Source organism: Vulpes lagopus, chromosome 2 (genome assembly GCF_018345385.1).
Source record: "Vulpes lagopus strain Blue_001 chromosome 2, ASM1834538v1, whole genome shotgun sequence".
NCBI classification, from domain to species: domain Eukaryota; kingdom Metazoa; phylum Chordata; class Mammalia; order Carnivora; family Canidae; genus Vulpes; species Vulpes lagopus.
The window spans coordinates 145,476,263-145,490,527 of record NC_054825.1 but is presented as its reverse complement, the minus strand read 5'-3'; the positions used below and the strand labels follow the sequence as shown (position 1 = coordinate 145,490,527).

Below are 14,265 nucleotides of genomic sequence, written 5' to 3'. Positions count from 1 at the left end.
ATCGAAAGATGAATGGATAAAGAAGATGTGGTCTATGTATACAATGGAATATTACTCAGCCATTAGAAACGACAAATACCCACCATTTGCTTCAACGTGGATGGAACTGGAGGGTATTATGCTGAGTGAAATAAGTCAATCGGAGAAGGACAAACAGTGTATGTTCTCATTCATTTGGGGAATATGAATAATAGTGAAAGGGAATATAAAGGAAGGGAAAATAAATGTTGGGAAATATCAGGAAGGGAGACAGAACATAAAGACTCCTAACTCTGGGAAACGAACTAGGGGTGGTGGAAGGGGAGGAGGGCGGGTGTTGGAGGGGAATGGGTGACGGGCACTGAGGTGGACACTTGACGGGATGAGCACTGGGTGTTTTTCTGTATGTTGGTAAATTGAACACCAATAAAAATTAATTAAAAAAAAAAAAGTCCCGTTGTCTGTTGAGTTCATAACTTCTTAGAAACACTCATACAGGGAACCGAATGGCAACTCTGAAAGACAAGCTTTCCAAAGGAGACCCCTGAACTCCAGCAAGGTTAAGACTTGGAGAACGGAATCCAGACAGAAACATTCTGGGCTGACTCCTCATGCTGAGGAGGTTACAAGTGCATAGTTGTTGCTGTCTGTGCTCTTCTGTCTACGAGCCTGGCCTCTGGGGTTGACTGCCCGGGTTCACATCCCAACAATGCCACTTATAATGACATTGAGCAAAGTACTTTATCTCCCTCTGTTTCAGTTTGTTCATCTGTAAAATAGAGACAATAATAGTACCTCAGTCGAAGAGTTGTGAGGGTTGTGAATCTGAGTGACCTGCTTAGAGCCTGGCATGTGGGAAGTGTTCAATAAATGTTATGAGTGAAACGTTCATGGAGGGTTAAGAAAAGATGTGCTTGCTTTAGATTTGCATAAAAATATCATCCTGGAGCCTTTGTGATAACCCTTACTGAATATGACCTGATAATAACCCAAATGTTTTTATTTTGATTTCTCCTCTACCAGCCATCCCCTGGGAGGGACTCAGGAGCTGTGCGTCTGCACATCTAGAGCTTTCTGATTCTCTGCAGATGAGACATTGAGCTGCTCCAGTTGACCGACCTTCTGGGTCTTTTTCTCACTCAGGTGCTGGAAAGCTTCAAAATCATGGACTATAGCCTTTTGCTGGGAATCCACATCTTAGACCATACCCTCAAAGAGAAAGAAGAGGAGAATTCACAAAATGTGCCTGATGCTAAGCGGTCTGGGATGCAGAAGGTCCTCTATTCCACAGCAATGGAATCCATCCAGGGTCCAGGGAAATCTGGAGATGGGATCATCACAGAGAACCCGGACACGTAAGTGTGGCCACCCACATGCCCACCCTCCTCCTGGTGATGGCAGCCCACATGAATGGGTAATGAAATGCAATCATGTTCCCTTCATGGTGGCTCTTTGAGAACAGATTCCTACCTGATGCTAAAATGGATTAAGCAGCCTTCATTTCTATTCATCTGCAGATAACTAGATGAGTGGCAGTTCTTCGAGTTACTACCATTCTTTCACCCACATGGTTTCTTTTTTCAAATGGCTCCATTTCTGAACAATGGCTGAAAATGTTTTTACCCCCATTTACTCCATATGCAAAACGTCGACCACAACAGGAAGAATATACTTTGAATCTGAATAAACATGTATTTAAGCAAACACGTGACAGGAATTACATTCACAATTCAGAGCTTCTTATCTGCATAAGAAGATTCTGTTGTTCTAGGTCCTACACCCTGGCAGATGTGATCCCTTGCCTCAGCCAGATGTGCTCAGTAACTGTATGATTAGTTTGCATATATAAAGTGCATATTGACTAAGAGAAATAATTACAACCAAAGAAAATTATTGAAACGGTTGACTGTCACGTGCATTTACCAGCTGTACAGGAGACTGAACGAAAGGCCTCATTTTCGTTGGCCATAAGTGATTGCCTTCTAGGAGTCTCTGACAATGACTAAATCACAGGCATATTTCACTTTTATAAAGGAAATCCATACATATCAAACTTTTAAAAACTCCTTGCCAGTAAATCCATCTAAATGTCCAATAATCGATTAAATAAATTATTCTATATCAGTATGGTGAACTATTACACAGCCATTAAAAAACACATTAGCATTGAATATGAGGAAAAGTACATCATTTAGCAAATGAAAACTTCAAGTTCTAAAACATGCTAACTTAAATAATTGCTTTTATGGACTAGTAAATACATATACACACATATTTGCGCTGGAAAGGTGTACCAAATGCAAATAGTGGTCCTTTGCATTATAGGAATGGGTTCTTTTAAAAATATATATAACCTCACAGTAAACAGATAAAAGTGTTGCATTTTTTAAAAAGCAGTATTTCAAAATACTTGAAAAATTCTTGCTTGTGGTTTTAAAATAGGAATAATTTTTTGTTTGGATTCTTCCCATCCAGCTGTCCTGAGTTGACAGCTATGGTTTCATTCTCCTGTGTGGGAAGTATATCATTTTGGATTCCCAGGAAGACTTTACCCGAGGCAAAAAAAAAAAGGGGGGGGGGGGGGGCCAGAATTCTTAAAGTTGTCCGTTTTTATTTATAGTATATTTATCAGATACAATTTTTAACTTCCCATTATAATACATTGTAAAATATTTTCTCTCTTGCTCTATCAACAGAATGGGAGGCATTCCAGCTAAAAGCCATAAGGGAGAGAAATTACTTTTATTTATGGGCATTATTGACATTCTGCAGTCCTATAGGTAAGAAATTTGAGGAAGCAGCCTTTCATGATTTCAAAAATTAATCCACAAAAGATTCTGAAATTCCATCATATGGGAGTGATTTTGCATTTTCATTTTTATTTTTCTATCTATTTACATTTAGGTTAATGAAGAAGCTAGAACATTCCTGGAAAGCCCTTGTCTATGATGGGGTATGTGATTCCCCTGTTCCTTGTTAAACGATCTATTTTTGTGATTTCTGAGAGTTCAGGGTATATCTAGGAAGTCATGTCAGCAGACAAAACGATGACATTATATCTGTGTGAAATCTGAAGGACCCACTTATAAGAGGAGAGGATGCTAAGAAAAAGGGGGATACTCTTTGCGTAGGTGCTGGGAGAATCAGGAGGACAGGTGAAATGAGTTTCTCGCAAGACCGAACAGTGGGGTGGTCTGAACCTGACTTGAGTGGTCCACGGCCCTGGATTTGAATTGAACCCTGCCTTCACCACTCTGCTAACGACGTGATCTAGACACATTACTTGTGATCTGGCCTCTCTTGGCCTGGTTTCCCATCTGTACCAGAGACAGAGTGATAGCACCCAGGACCTGCCCCAAAGGGCTGACATAGGGATTAAATAAAACAATGCACTTTAGTGTTCAACACAATAAAGACATCACAAGTGAAAACTTACGAGTTGTTGTGGATGCATACACAACTGAGACTAGACTGGCGTGAAGATGTCTTTGGACCCAGAATTACATAACAAAGGAAAACAATGATCAAGCAATAGCCTCCCCTCCCCCTCCCTACTCTCTTTCAAAACACGTACACACATGCTCGCTCCTCTCCCGATGTTAGATTTGAACTTTTTGCTGCTGACAGAACATTTACTGGCCTCGGCCTCCCTCAGTTAATAACCCGAAGTGACACTTTCAAAGAATATATCGGGCAAAGATGTGCTCACACATTTTTTAAAAGATGTTAGCAGAGGCTTTCCTCTGAAAGAAGATAAATTATAGATATCATTCTTTTTCCTTTATTGGAAAGAACACCCACTTCCTCAGTTCTGTGGAAGACTGGTAATAGCCTTTCAGCACGAAAGATCTGCATTTTGTCCACAGACTAAGGAATGGGCTTTGTCAGAATGCACTTGTAAACAACAGGTCCACAAATTTGTTTCTAAGAATTAAATGTAGGCTTATTATTCAGATCAAAGATTCCTTCTATTTCAAGGCCAAGATGGGGTTCATTTTTTTTTCCCCTTCCAGCTGACAAAAGTAGAGCCTGCATAATATGTTCAGCATAGAAGAGAGACAGTGAACACCCTTCCCCTCCTGTTTCCGAGACAACTCTAATTCCTTGTTACCAGGCTAAGATTTCTGATGTGAATGACCCAGTTCTTAACCGATCAGATGCTGCTCAGAGGCCCCTACCTTTGTCTAGTTAAAACACACCTTCCATTTTTGGTGGGATTTTTTTTTTTAAGAGCATCTCTGTACAAACCATTTATTTGTGGGATGGTAAGCAGTAAATTCATTTTTGTTTGTCTGCTAGCATGCCTCTTATTTAAATGATGTTTCTTCATATCAAAGAGAAACACGGTCCAACTTCTCAGGGAAAGCAAGATCTGAGTCTTACTCGTCTTGCACTATATTTCTAAACTACTATGCTTGTTGTACGTGTCCACTTCAGACAGGAGCTGCATGTCAAACCAGCAGGAGATTCCCACCATATCTACAGCACCCCTGATGGTCTAGAGGACCTTTATACCTTGGCCAAAGAGGCTTCCTCTATACAGCGTCCTTCATAACATGCTGATGATAGAATTACCTATGCCTCCCGTAACACCCTATTTCACAGATGAAAAAAAAAAAAAAAGATGGAGACACCATGACACTGTCTTCTTCCTGGATCACACTGCTTATTAAAGTTAGAACTAACACCAGAACCAGGTCTCCAGACCTTTGGTCCAATGTGGGCTGCTTCTTCCAAACTCAGAGCAGACGGTTTATACCATCTAAACTTAAATTTTCAGGGCCCCTGGGTGGCTCAGTCAGTTAAGTGTCTGCCTTCAGCTCAAGCTGTGATCCCAGGATCCTGGAATCGAGTCCCACATCCAGCTCAGTGGGGAGCCTGCTTCTCCCTCTGCCTGCTGCTCCCCCAGCTTATGCTCAGGCTCACTCTTGTTCTCTCCCTCCCTCCCTCTCTCTTTCTCTGTTAAATAAATACAATTTTTAAAAAATAATAAAAGTGAAATTTCAGAACTTTTTTTTATTAAAGTCCACAATCTTAGCATCAAAATGGAACGTTTACTATTTCTAGAAATGTTATCTTAAACAATAAATACGTGATCACTGAATAAACATGTAGAATTAGCTTCTTCCTCCATCTCCTTTCCTGGGTTTGTAATAAAATGCCCCTTCAGTCCTGAAGACTCCTGCCAAGCACGAGAGAATTGAGTTAACAATTCAATTCAGTTCAATTCTATCTAATTAGTAGAGAATTCAGCATAACGGAGCTCATCAGTCAGCCTTGTCCCCAAGGAATCTTCTGTGTCTGTGCACCTGATTACTATGAGGCAAAACCACACTTTTTTCACTCTTACGTTAGTGTTCTTTTGCTTGTTTATGTCCCTAATTTTTGTCTCCGACTGAAAGCGTTATCCTTCATTTTAGATGACACTAGAAACACTGGTTGCCTGTATGTAAAAAGCATTTAAAAGCCCCACATGGCAGCCAGTGGAATGAGGATCAGCCGTTTTGCTTTATAAAAAGCATGGTTAGCTGTCCCATGCCACTCTTCATAGTCTCTTCTATCATGAATATCTAGGATCTTTGCTCATACTGTCTTATGCCTGCTTCCCCAGCCTGATTCCCGGGCACCACAGGTCACAGGGTGTTGCTCTTTTCCAGGCTGCCAACATCCATGCCTTCTGGTTAAGGACATTGGCTAACAGAGAACCAAATGGGTAGATCTTTCTTTTAGCTTGAAATGAAGTGAAAGGTAAACCTGTGACACTGGATTTGTATTTTCAGGACACTGTTTCAGTTCATCGACCAAGCTTTTATGCTGACAGATTTCTAAAGTTTATGAATTCCAGAGTTTTCAAGAAAATTCAAGGTAAGATTCTTAGGAATTTTTGTAACTTGTAGCACTTACTCACTGATCTTATTGTGTGTATCTTTGCAAGATATTTATTAGCAGGGTTTGGACTATTTATCTCCCCAAATCTGTGATGACTTAGTAATTAGAGTTAAGTATCCCATTGGGTATTTGAGACCATAATCATAAGAGTCCTATTTTGTGGTGGAAAAAATTAGAAACTGCCTAAAAGTCCAACCCTGTATTATACTGGTTAAATATATTATGGTACAATTTAATGGAATAATATATACAATAAAAATCATATTAAAGGTCCATTTAGGAGACACCTAGGTGCCTCAGTTGGTTGAGCATCTGACTCTTGGCTTCAACTCAGGTCATGATCTCAGGATCATGAGATCTGGTCCTATAGCAGACTCCATGCTCAACTCCATGCTCAGCACAGAGTATGCTTGGGATTCTCTCCCTCTCCTTTCCCTCCCTTTCTGCTCCTCCCTATTCACATGCTCAAACACACACACAAACACACACACACTCAATAAATAAAATTTTTTACATAGATTTATTCATACATATATATGGATAAAGAATAAAATTCATATGATCATCTCAATAGATGCAGAAAAAGCATTGGATAAAGTACAACATTCATTCGTAATAGAAACTTTCCACAAAGTAGGGTTAAAGGGGACATACCTCAACACAATAAAGATCATATTTTAAAAGCCCACAGCTAACCTTATAGTCAATGGTGAAAAATGAGAGCTTTTCCTCTAAGATCAGGAACAAGACAAAGATGTCCATTCTCACCATTTTTATTCAGTGTCATGCTGGAAGTCATAGCCACAGCAGTCAAACAAGAAAAAGAAATTAAAGGCATCCAAATTGGCAAGGAAGACATCAGACATTCACTACTGGCAGATGACATTATACTATTATATGTAGAAAACCCCAAAGATTACACAAAAAAGCTCCTAGAACTGATTGATGAATTCATTAAAGTCACAGGATACAAAGTTAAGACACAGAAATTCACTGCATTTCTATACAATAATAATGAAGTAGCAGAAAGAGAAATTTAAAAATATTTTAAATCACCAATTACCAAGTGCCAATTACACTTACCCCAAATATAATAAAATAGCCTAGACATAAACTTAGGAGGTAAAGTACCTGTACTCTGAAAACTATAAAACATTAGTGAAAGAAATTAAAGATGACACAAATAAATAGTAAGATATTCCATGCTCATGGATTGCAAGAACCGATGTTAAAATGTTCATTCTACCCAAAACAATCTACAGCTTTAATGCCATCCCTCTCATTATACCAACAGTAATTTCACAGAACTAAAAGAGCTAATCCTAAAATTTGTATGAAACCACAAAAGACCCCAGATAGCTGAAACACTCTTGAAAAAGAAGAACAAAGCTAGAGATATCACTATCCCATATTTCAAGATATACTACAAAGCTATAGTAATCAAAACAAGATAGTACCATCACAAAAATAGACACATAGATCAATAGAACAGGATTGAGACCAGAAATAAGCCCACACTTGTATGATCAATTAATTTATGACAAAGAAGGCAAGAATATACAATGGGGGAAAGATGGTCTATTCAACAAGTAGTGTTGGGAAAACTGGACAGCTATACACAAAGGAAACTGGGTCACTTTCTTACACTATACACAAAAATAAACTCAAAATGGACTAAAAGCTCAAATGTGACACCTGAACTCATAAAACTCCTGGAAGAAAATATAGGCAGTACTATCTTGGATATCACCCTAGGTAAAATATTTATGGATGTTTCTCCTCAGGCAAGGGAAACAAAAGCAAAAATAAACTCCTGGAACTACACCAAAATAAAAAGTTTTTACACAGCAAAGGAAACTTACTAAATGGAAGAAGATGCTTGCAAATGATACATCTGATAAGGAGTTATATCCAAAATATAAAGAACTTCTACAACTCAATACACACATAAGAAAATCTGATTAAAAAATGGGCAGAGGACCTGAATGGACATTTTTCTAAAGAAGGCATGTAAATGGCCCGCAGACATATGAAAAGATGCTCAGCATTACTAATCATCAGGGAAATGCAAATCAAACTGTCATGAGATATCCCCTCATACCAGTCAGAATGGCCAGCATCAAAAAGACAAAAAAATAACAAATGTTGGCAAGGATGTTGGAGAAAAGGGAGCCCTCATGCATTGTTGGTGGAATCCAAACTGGTGCAGCCACTGTGTAAAACAGTTCCTCAAAATATTGAAAATGGAAATACCATATGATCCAGTAGTTCCACTACTGGGTATTTACCCAAAGAAAATGAAAACACTCAGAAAGATACTTGTACCTCTGTTTACTGGAGAATTGTTTACAATAGCCAAGACATACAAGCAGCCAAGTAGCCAAGTGTCCATCTATAGATGAATGCATAAAAAAGATGTGGTGTTTGTATACAGTGGAACATTATTCAGCTATAAAAAAGATGGAATCTTGCCATCTGCCATAACATGAATGGATCTAGAGGATATTATGCTAAGTGAAATAAGATAAATACCATATAATTTCACTTTATATGTAGAATCTCAAAACAAATGAACAAACAGACCCTAAAATTCAGAGAACAAACTGCTGTTTGCCAGAGGGGACATAGGTGGGGGGATGAGCGAAACAGATAATGGGGATTAAGAGGTACAAATTGTAAGATATAAAGTAAGTCATGGAGATGAAAAGCACAGCACAGGGAATATAGTCAATAATAATATGTAGTGACAGGTGGTGATTACACTTCCTGTGGTGAGCACTGAGTAACGTATGGAATTGTCTAATATGTTATACACCTGAAACTAATGTAACATTGTATGTAAGTTATACTTCAATAATAAATTTTTTATTCTAAAAACTGAAAAAAATCTATAACTTTAAGATGTTTTATCAACTGTGATTATTTTATTTTATTTTTTAATAATAAATTTATTTTTTATTGGTGTTCAATTTACCAACATACAGAATAACACCCAGTGCTCATCCCGTCAAGTGCCCCCCTTAGTGCCCATCACCCATTCACCCCCACCCCCCCCTCCTCCCCTTCCATCACCCCTAGTTCGTTTCCCAGAGTTAGGAGTCTTTATGTTCTGTCTCCCTTTCTGATATTTCCCACACATTTCTTCTCCCTTCCCTTATATATTTTAAAGCTCTTAATGCTTAAAAGCATACTTTCTGTGTAGGTCAAAACTTTTCCTCCCTGCTTCTACCCCCAAGAAAACAGTCCCAAGTCTTCAAGTTTCTTCTTTCAAATTACCTTTTTAAGTCTTACTAAATCCTTACATTTCACCCCAGAATTGAGTCATACTGGCAATGTAATAATGGCTGCAAAATCGTATAATTTTTTCCTAGAAATATTAGTCATCATAATGTTGAAACCTCACTGAAATTCTCTACCCAGATAATGTATCTAAAGCACTGAAACTTAGCTTCCTGAAAGGAACAGTACATTCATGTGGTAAAAATCAACTGCTGTAAGATTTTCAGAAAATAATGCATTCATTCAACCAACAGTTGAGCACCTGTAATGTACCTAGCACTATACTAAGGCATGAATAATATAGGAAAATTTTTTTAATTAATTAGTTCCTCCCTCAGTAATTTTTGGGTCAATGATGAGAACATGTAACAGATTTATAATCTAATGAAGCAATTGTTAATAGAGTTTTTATATACATTACTGTAAGTACACAGAGAGAAATAAGACCAATTCTTCCACAAGAGAGCTTCAGAGTGAGAATAAAGTAAGTCCTAAAAATAAAAGCTAGCATTCATTAGGAAGAGGAGCAAGAAGGACATCTGAAGTCACAAAAATAGCATGTGCAAAGGCCCAGGGGTAGGAATAGACATGGTAGGTTCTAGGAATAGCAGCTAGGTGTGCTAAAAAGCAGTAAAATACAGAGGCAGGTAAATGGCAGAATGTAGGGCTGAAAATGGACACAGAATCCTTATCGCCAGACACTGTTTAGTCAAAAACAAATCCAGAAGTTTCTGCATCATGAAAGAAAGTAACCAGCAACCCAAACCATTTTTTGAGGTTATCCAATCAAGAGAAGTCCCTGTGGCCTTCAGTTTTTGCAAAATTGAATCCTCATCCCAGGAGTGAGTGTCAGATAATTCCTTTAAGGAAGATTCACCATTGAGGTGCCATGTGGCCCTGGCAGGGGTTCGATTTTGGTCCTCCTTGCTCCTCCTCCTGTGTGAGGCAGATACCGAACAAAGAGCTATTTCTTTTAATAGCTCTTGGCCTTTCCTCTACTGTGAACCACAAGGACACCCAGTTCTCGGAGTATCTTCCCCTGGTTCACGTTTCCCTGCCGCTGCCAACATTCTTTTCATCCTAGCTGTTTCTCAATTTAGAAAATCCGCATTGACCGAAGATCTGTATGGTGCTCCAAACTTTTGGTCTCACGGCCACTTTAACTCTTTATAATGGTTGAGGACCTCAAAAGGCTTGCAGGCATTTGGGGTGTTTCTCTAGCAATATTTCCCATATTAGAATTTAACACTGAGGAAAATGTTAAATATTCATTAATTCTCACAAAGTAGTAACTTTAAAAACATATGCATGTTAAAAAAAAGCCATTTTCAACAAAAAGTTAAAAATTCACATAAAAAGTAATTGTGACAAGTAATACTTTTCCAAAACAAATAATTTAGTGAGAAAGTGGCATCGTTTTACATTTTTTCCAATCCCCAACGCTGGTTCATAGAAGACCTCTAGATTCTCACATCTGCTCCTGAATTCAGTCTATGGCAAGAGGACATGTGGCATCTAAAAACTCTTAAGAGTGAGAAAGGCAAATTATGTCTTGAGATTATGAAAATAGTTTTTTTACAGTTTTTTTAAAGTAAGCTCTATCCCCAACATGGGGCTTGAACTCACAACCCCAAGATCAAGAGCCTCACTTGCTGTACCAGTTGGATCCAGCCAGGCACCCTTGAAAATAGTTTTAACGTTGCAGACCTTCTAAAGGGTCTCAGGGGCCTTTAGTAGTCCCCGAGCCATATTTGAAATCCTCTGACTTAAAAGTTTTAAAATACTATATTGGAAGACAAAGGGTGAGAGTTTATAAAAGCAGATAGAGGGGCACCTGGATGACTCAATGGTCGAGCGTCTGTCTTTGGCTCAGGGCGTGATCCTGGGGCCCTGGGATCGAGTCCCACATCGGGCTCCCCACAGGGAGCCTGCTTCTTCCTCTGCATGTGTCTCTGCCTCTCTCTGTCTCATGAATAAATAAAATCTTTAAAAAAAAATAAAAATAAGATAAAAGCAAACAATGTTGAAGCAGAAGCCTGGAAAGCAGGTGTCACCACTGTTTTGATAGGATTAGGAGTTAAGGAAAATATGACTTATTTAGTCCATTTACTTTCCATTAAAATCCATTTTGGGGGCAGCCCTGGTGGCTCAGCAGTTTAGCACCGCCTGCAGCCCGGGGTATGATCCTGGAGACCCGGGATCAAGTCCCACATCAGGCTCCCTGCATGGAGCCTGCTTCTCCCTCTGTCTGTGTCTCTGCCTCTCTCTCTCTCTCTCTCTCTCTCTCTCTGTGTCTCTATGAATAAATAAATAAAATCTTTTTTAAAAATCCATTTTGATAGATTTTTAAACATTCACAATGCTTTCCCATCAAAAAACAGTTCTGATTTTATCTCTTCTCCCCCTCTCATCAGCCAGGAAGGTGGAATCCTCTAGAAGGATGGCTGGGGTTTCATGAGTTCTAGCTCTGTGACCTCAAGCAGGTCAAAACTTTCCCAGTCTCAGTTTCTAGACCTATAGAAGGGTGGCCCATGTCCCCCAGATAGCCACATGGTGGTTGAATGTTGGCCTCCAAAACCTAAAGCCCTCTCCAGATGTTAGTTATGATGATGATGATATTACTATGGTAGTAAGACTGCTCACAGGACACATACACTTTCCCTTCTCTTTGAGTGGAGAGATTGCCCACTCTTCTTTCCCTGCTTGTATGTCCCAGAGTCCTTGTCCAGTTGAGCTCTTGCAAGCTACCTGCAGGGAGGCCCCAGATGAGCTTGGCAATCTAAGCTCTGAGCTTCCCAAGACCAGACACGATTACTCTAGTGCATCAGCTCTCAAGTGGCCCCAGTGTGCACACCTTCAAAGGCAGAGAGAGACTGCCAAAAACAAGTTCAGGGAGAGCACAAACAAGCCTCGACTCCCTCACTCCTTCCCCTCCAAGGAAATTCTCTGACGGTGTTAAGCCAAGAAGTATTGCAGCAGGGACTGCATAGGAATAGGGACAGTCTGGCTGCTGCCAGAGCCCCTTCCACAGACGCATCATTGGTAAAGGCACAGCCTTTGGCAAGCAGGATTGACGATGAGGTCCATTTGCCATGGTCCAGGTCCCCAGCTCACTGCCGAGGTTGTAGAATGCTGTTGGGACAAAGGTCAGGCCTGAATGATACATTATACATCTGGCATAGCTGTGACCTAGAAAGGATCCAGAGGGCAGGAAATTTCAGTGGAAAGTCACTTTAAAAGCAAAAAGCAACCAGAAGTGACTTTGGCTAAATTGGGCTTCATGAGTATAAGATTCAGATTAAACATTGGCATGTTTAGAAATTCCCAGTCCCCAAGTTAATAAAACCAGGGTCATGAGAATTCTCCTTGCTTTACCATCTGCATTTACCAACCCACCCAACCTCCTCCCAGCCCTAGAAAAACATTGCTTGGTGGCCAAAAAAGTGTCCTTCAGCAATAGAACGTTTGAATTTCACCTCCGGTGGGTGAGACTTGACTTCAAACTCTGGATGCGTATTCCAGTTCACGCGCATTCTAGGATCTTCTCATTGAAGTCAAAGTCATTGTGGACGACTGAAATTGCCAAAACAAACAGTTTCGTCTCCCTTTCCTCACATATATAAAACAAAGTGCCTTCCTTTCTGCTCAAATAATGACAACTATGTTAATAAGAAAACGTCTTAATTGAATAAAAAAAATTAATGTGGTTTAACAGTAAGTGTCTTTGTCTCTCCTTTTTCCTTCCTGTCTAGCCTTGAAGGCCTCACCTTCTAAAAAGCGTTGCAACTCCATCGCTGCCCTGAAGGCAACCTCTCAAGAGATCGTGTCTTCAATTAGCCAGGAATGGAAGGATGAGAAGCGTGACTTGCTGACTGAGGGGCAGAGTTTCAGCAGCCTTGACGAAGAAGGTAAAGACATGTAACTTTTTTAAAAAGAGAAAAGAAGAAAAAGTCCTTCTGATTTTGCTTCTATGGGTGATATAGACTCAGAGTAGAACAATTAGAACACACCTGCTCTAAGAAACAAGGTATACGGGGGCGCCTGGCTGGTCAGTCAGTACAGCGTGCTGCTCTTGCTCTCAGAGTCGTGAGTTCAAGCCCCACTTTGGGCACAGAACTGACTTTAAAAAAAGATAAAAGAGGGGCACCTGGGTGGCTCAGTGATTGAGTACCTGCCTTTGGCTCAGGGCATGATCCCAGGGTGCTGGGATCGAGCTCCACATCAGGCTCCCTGTGAGGAGCCTGCTTCTCTCTCTGCTTATATCTCTGACTCTCTCTCAATGTCTCTCATGAATAAATAAATAAAATCTTTTAAAAATAAAATAAAGAAATAAAATCTATTAACTTATCTTCAAAGGGATATTTACAGTATGACATAGTACAAATTTTTAAATGCATAAATAATACATGTGGCTGATAATAAAAAAAAGCTGGAAGATGTATTAAGATATTTAGAAATAAAGAACCCTAACCCCACTATCAGGAGGTAACAAATCTGTACGTTTTTGTATTTTTACTATAGACTTTGTTCTTGGTATATGTACTGTGTGTGTGTGTATATGTTTTAAATGCACATATGCATTATATATATGTATATACACATACATATATACACGATGTAATAATGAATTATCCATCTATTTAGGTCTTTAATGAATTTAATAAAAGTTTTATAACTTTCCTTTTGCTTGTCATATACATCTCCCTTTTGTTAGATTTGTTCTCAAATGGATAGAGAGAGACACAGACATGTATTTTCTATCCTTTCAATAGTGGGTTTTTAAAAAGATTTTATTTATTTATTCATGAGAGACACAGAGAAAGAGAGGCAGAGACACAGGCAGAGGGAGAAGCAGACCCCCCCACCCCGCTGGGTGCCCGATATGGGACTCGATCCCAAGACCCCAGGATCACGACCTGAGCCAAAGGCAGATACTCAACTGCTGAGCCACCCAGGCATCCTTCAAATAGTGTCTTTTTAAGGTCTGGGTTTTCTGGCTGTTTCTTGCTACTGGGTAGACCTCTCTTCTTTTTCCTTTCTTCCTTACCTGCCAGCAAGGACTCCTAGAACAATGATGAATGGAAGTGGTGATTGCAGGCAATCTTGCCGTGTCCTGAT

At 39.6% G+C, this 14,265-nt stretch overlaps 1 protein-coding gene across 2 annotated transcripts in view; it reads left to right on the top strand.

Annotated features, from left to right (window-relative positions):
• The window catches only part of PIP5K1B (phosphatidylinositol-4-phosphate 5-kinase type 1 beta), a 304,219-nt gene that overhangs the window by 210,537 nt on the left and 79,417 nt on the right, over positions 1-14,265 (top strand). For both annotated transcript variants that reach the window (XM_041743955.1, XM_041743956.1), the window contains exons 8-12: positions 1,123-1,334; positions 2,676-2,759; positions 2,884-2,932; positions 5,760-5,844; positions 12,900-13,055. In XM_041743955.1, coding sequence (XP_041599889.1) covers positions 1,123-1,334; positions 2,676-2,759; positions 2,884-2,932; positions 5,760-5,844; positions 12,900-13,055 — 586 coding nt within the window. The remainder of the gene's footprint in view (positions 1-1,122; positions 1,335-2,675; positions 2,760-2,883; positions 2,933-5,759; positions 5,845-12,899; positions 13,056-14,265) is intronic.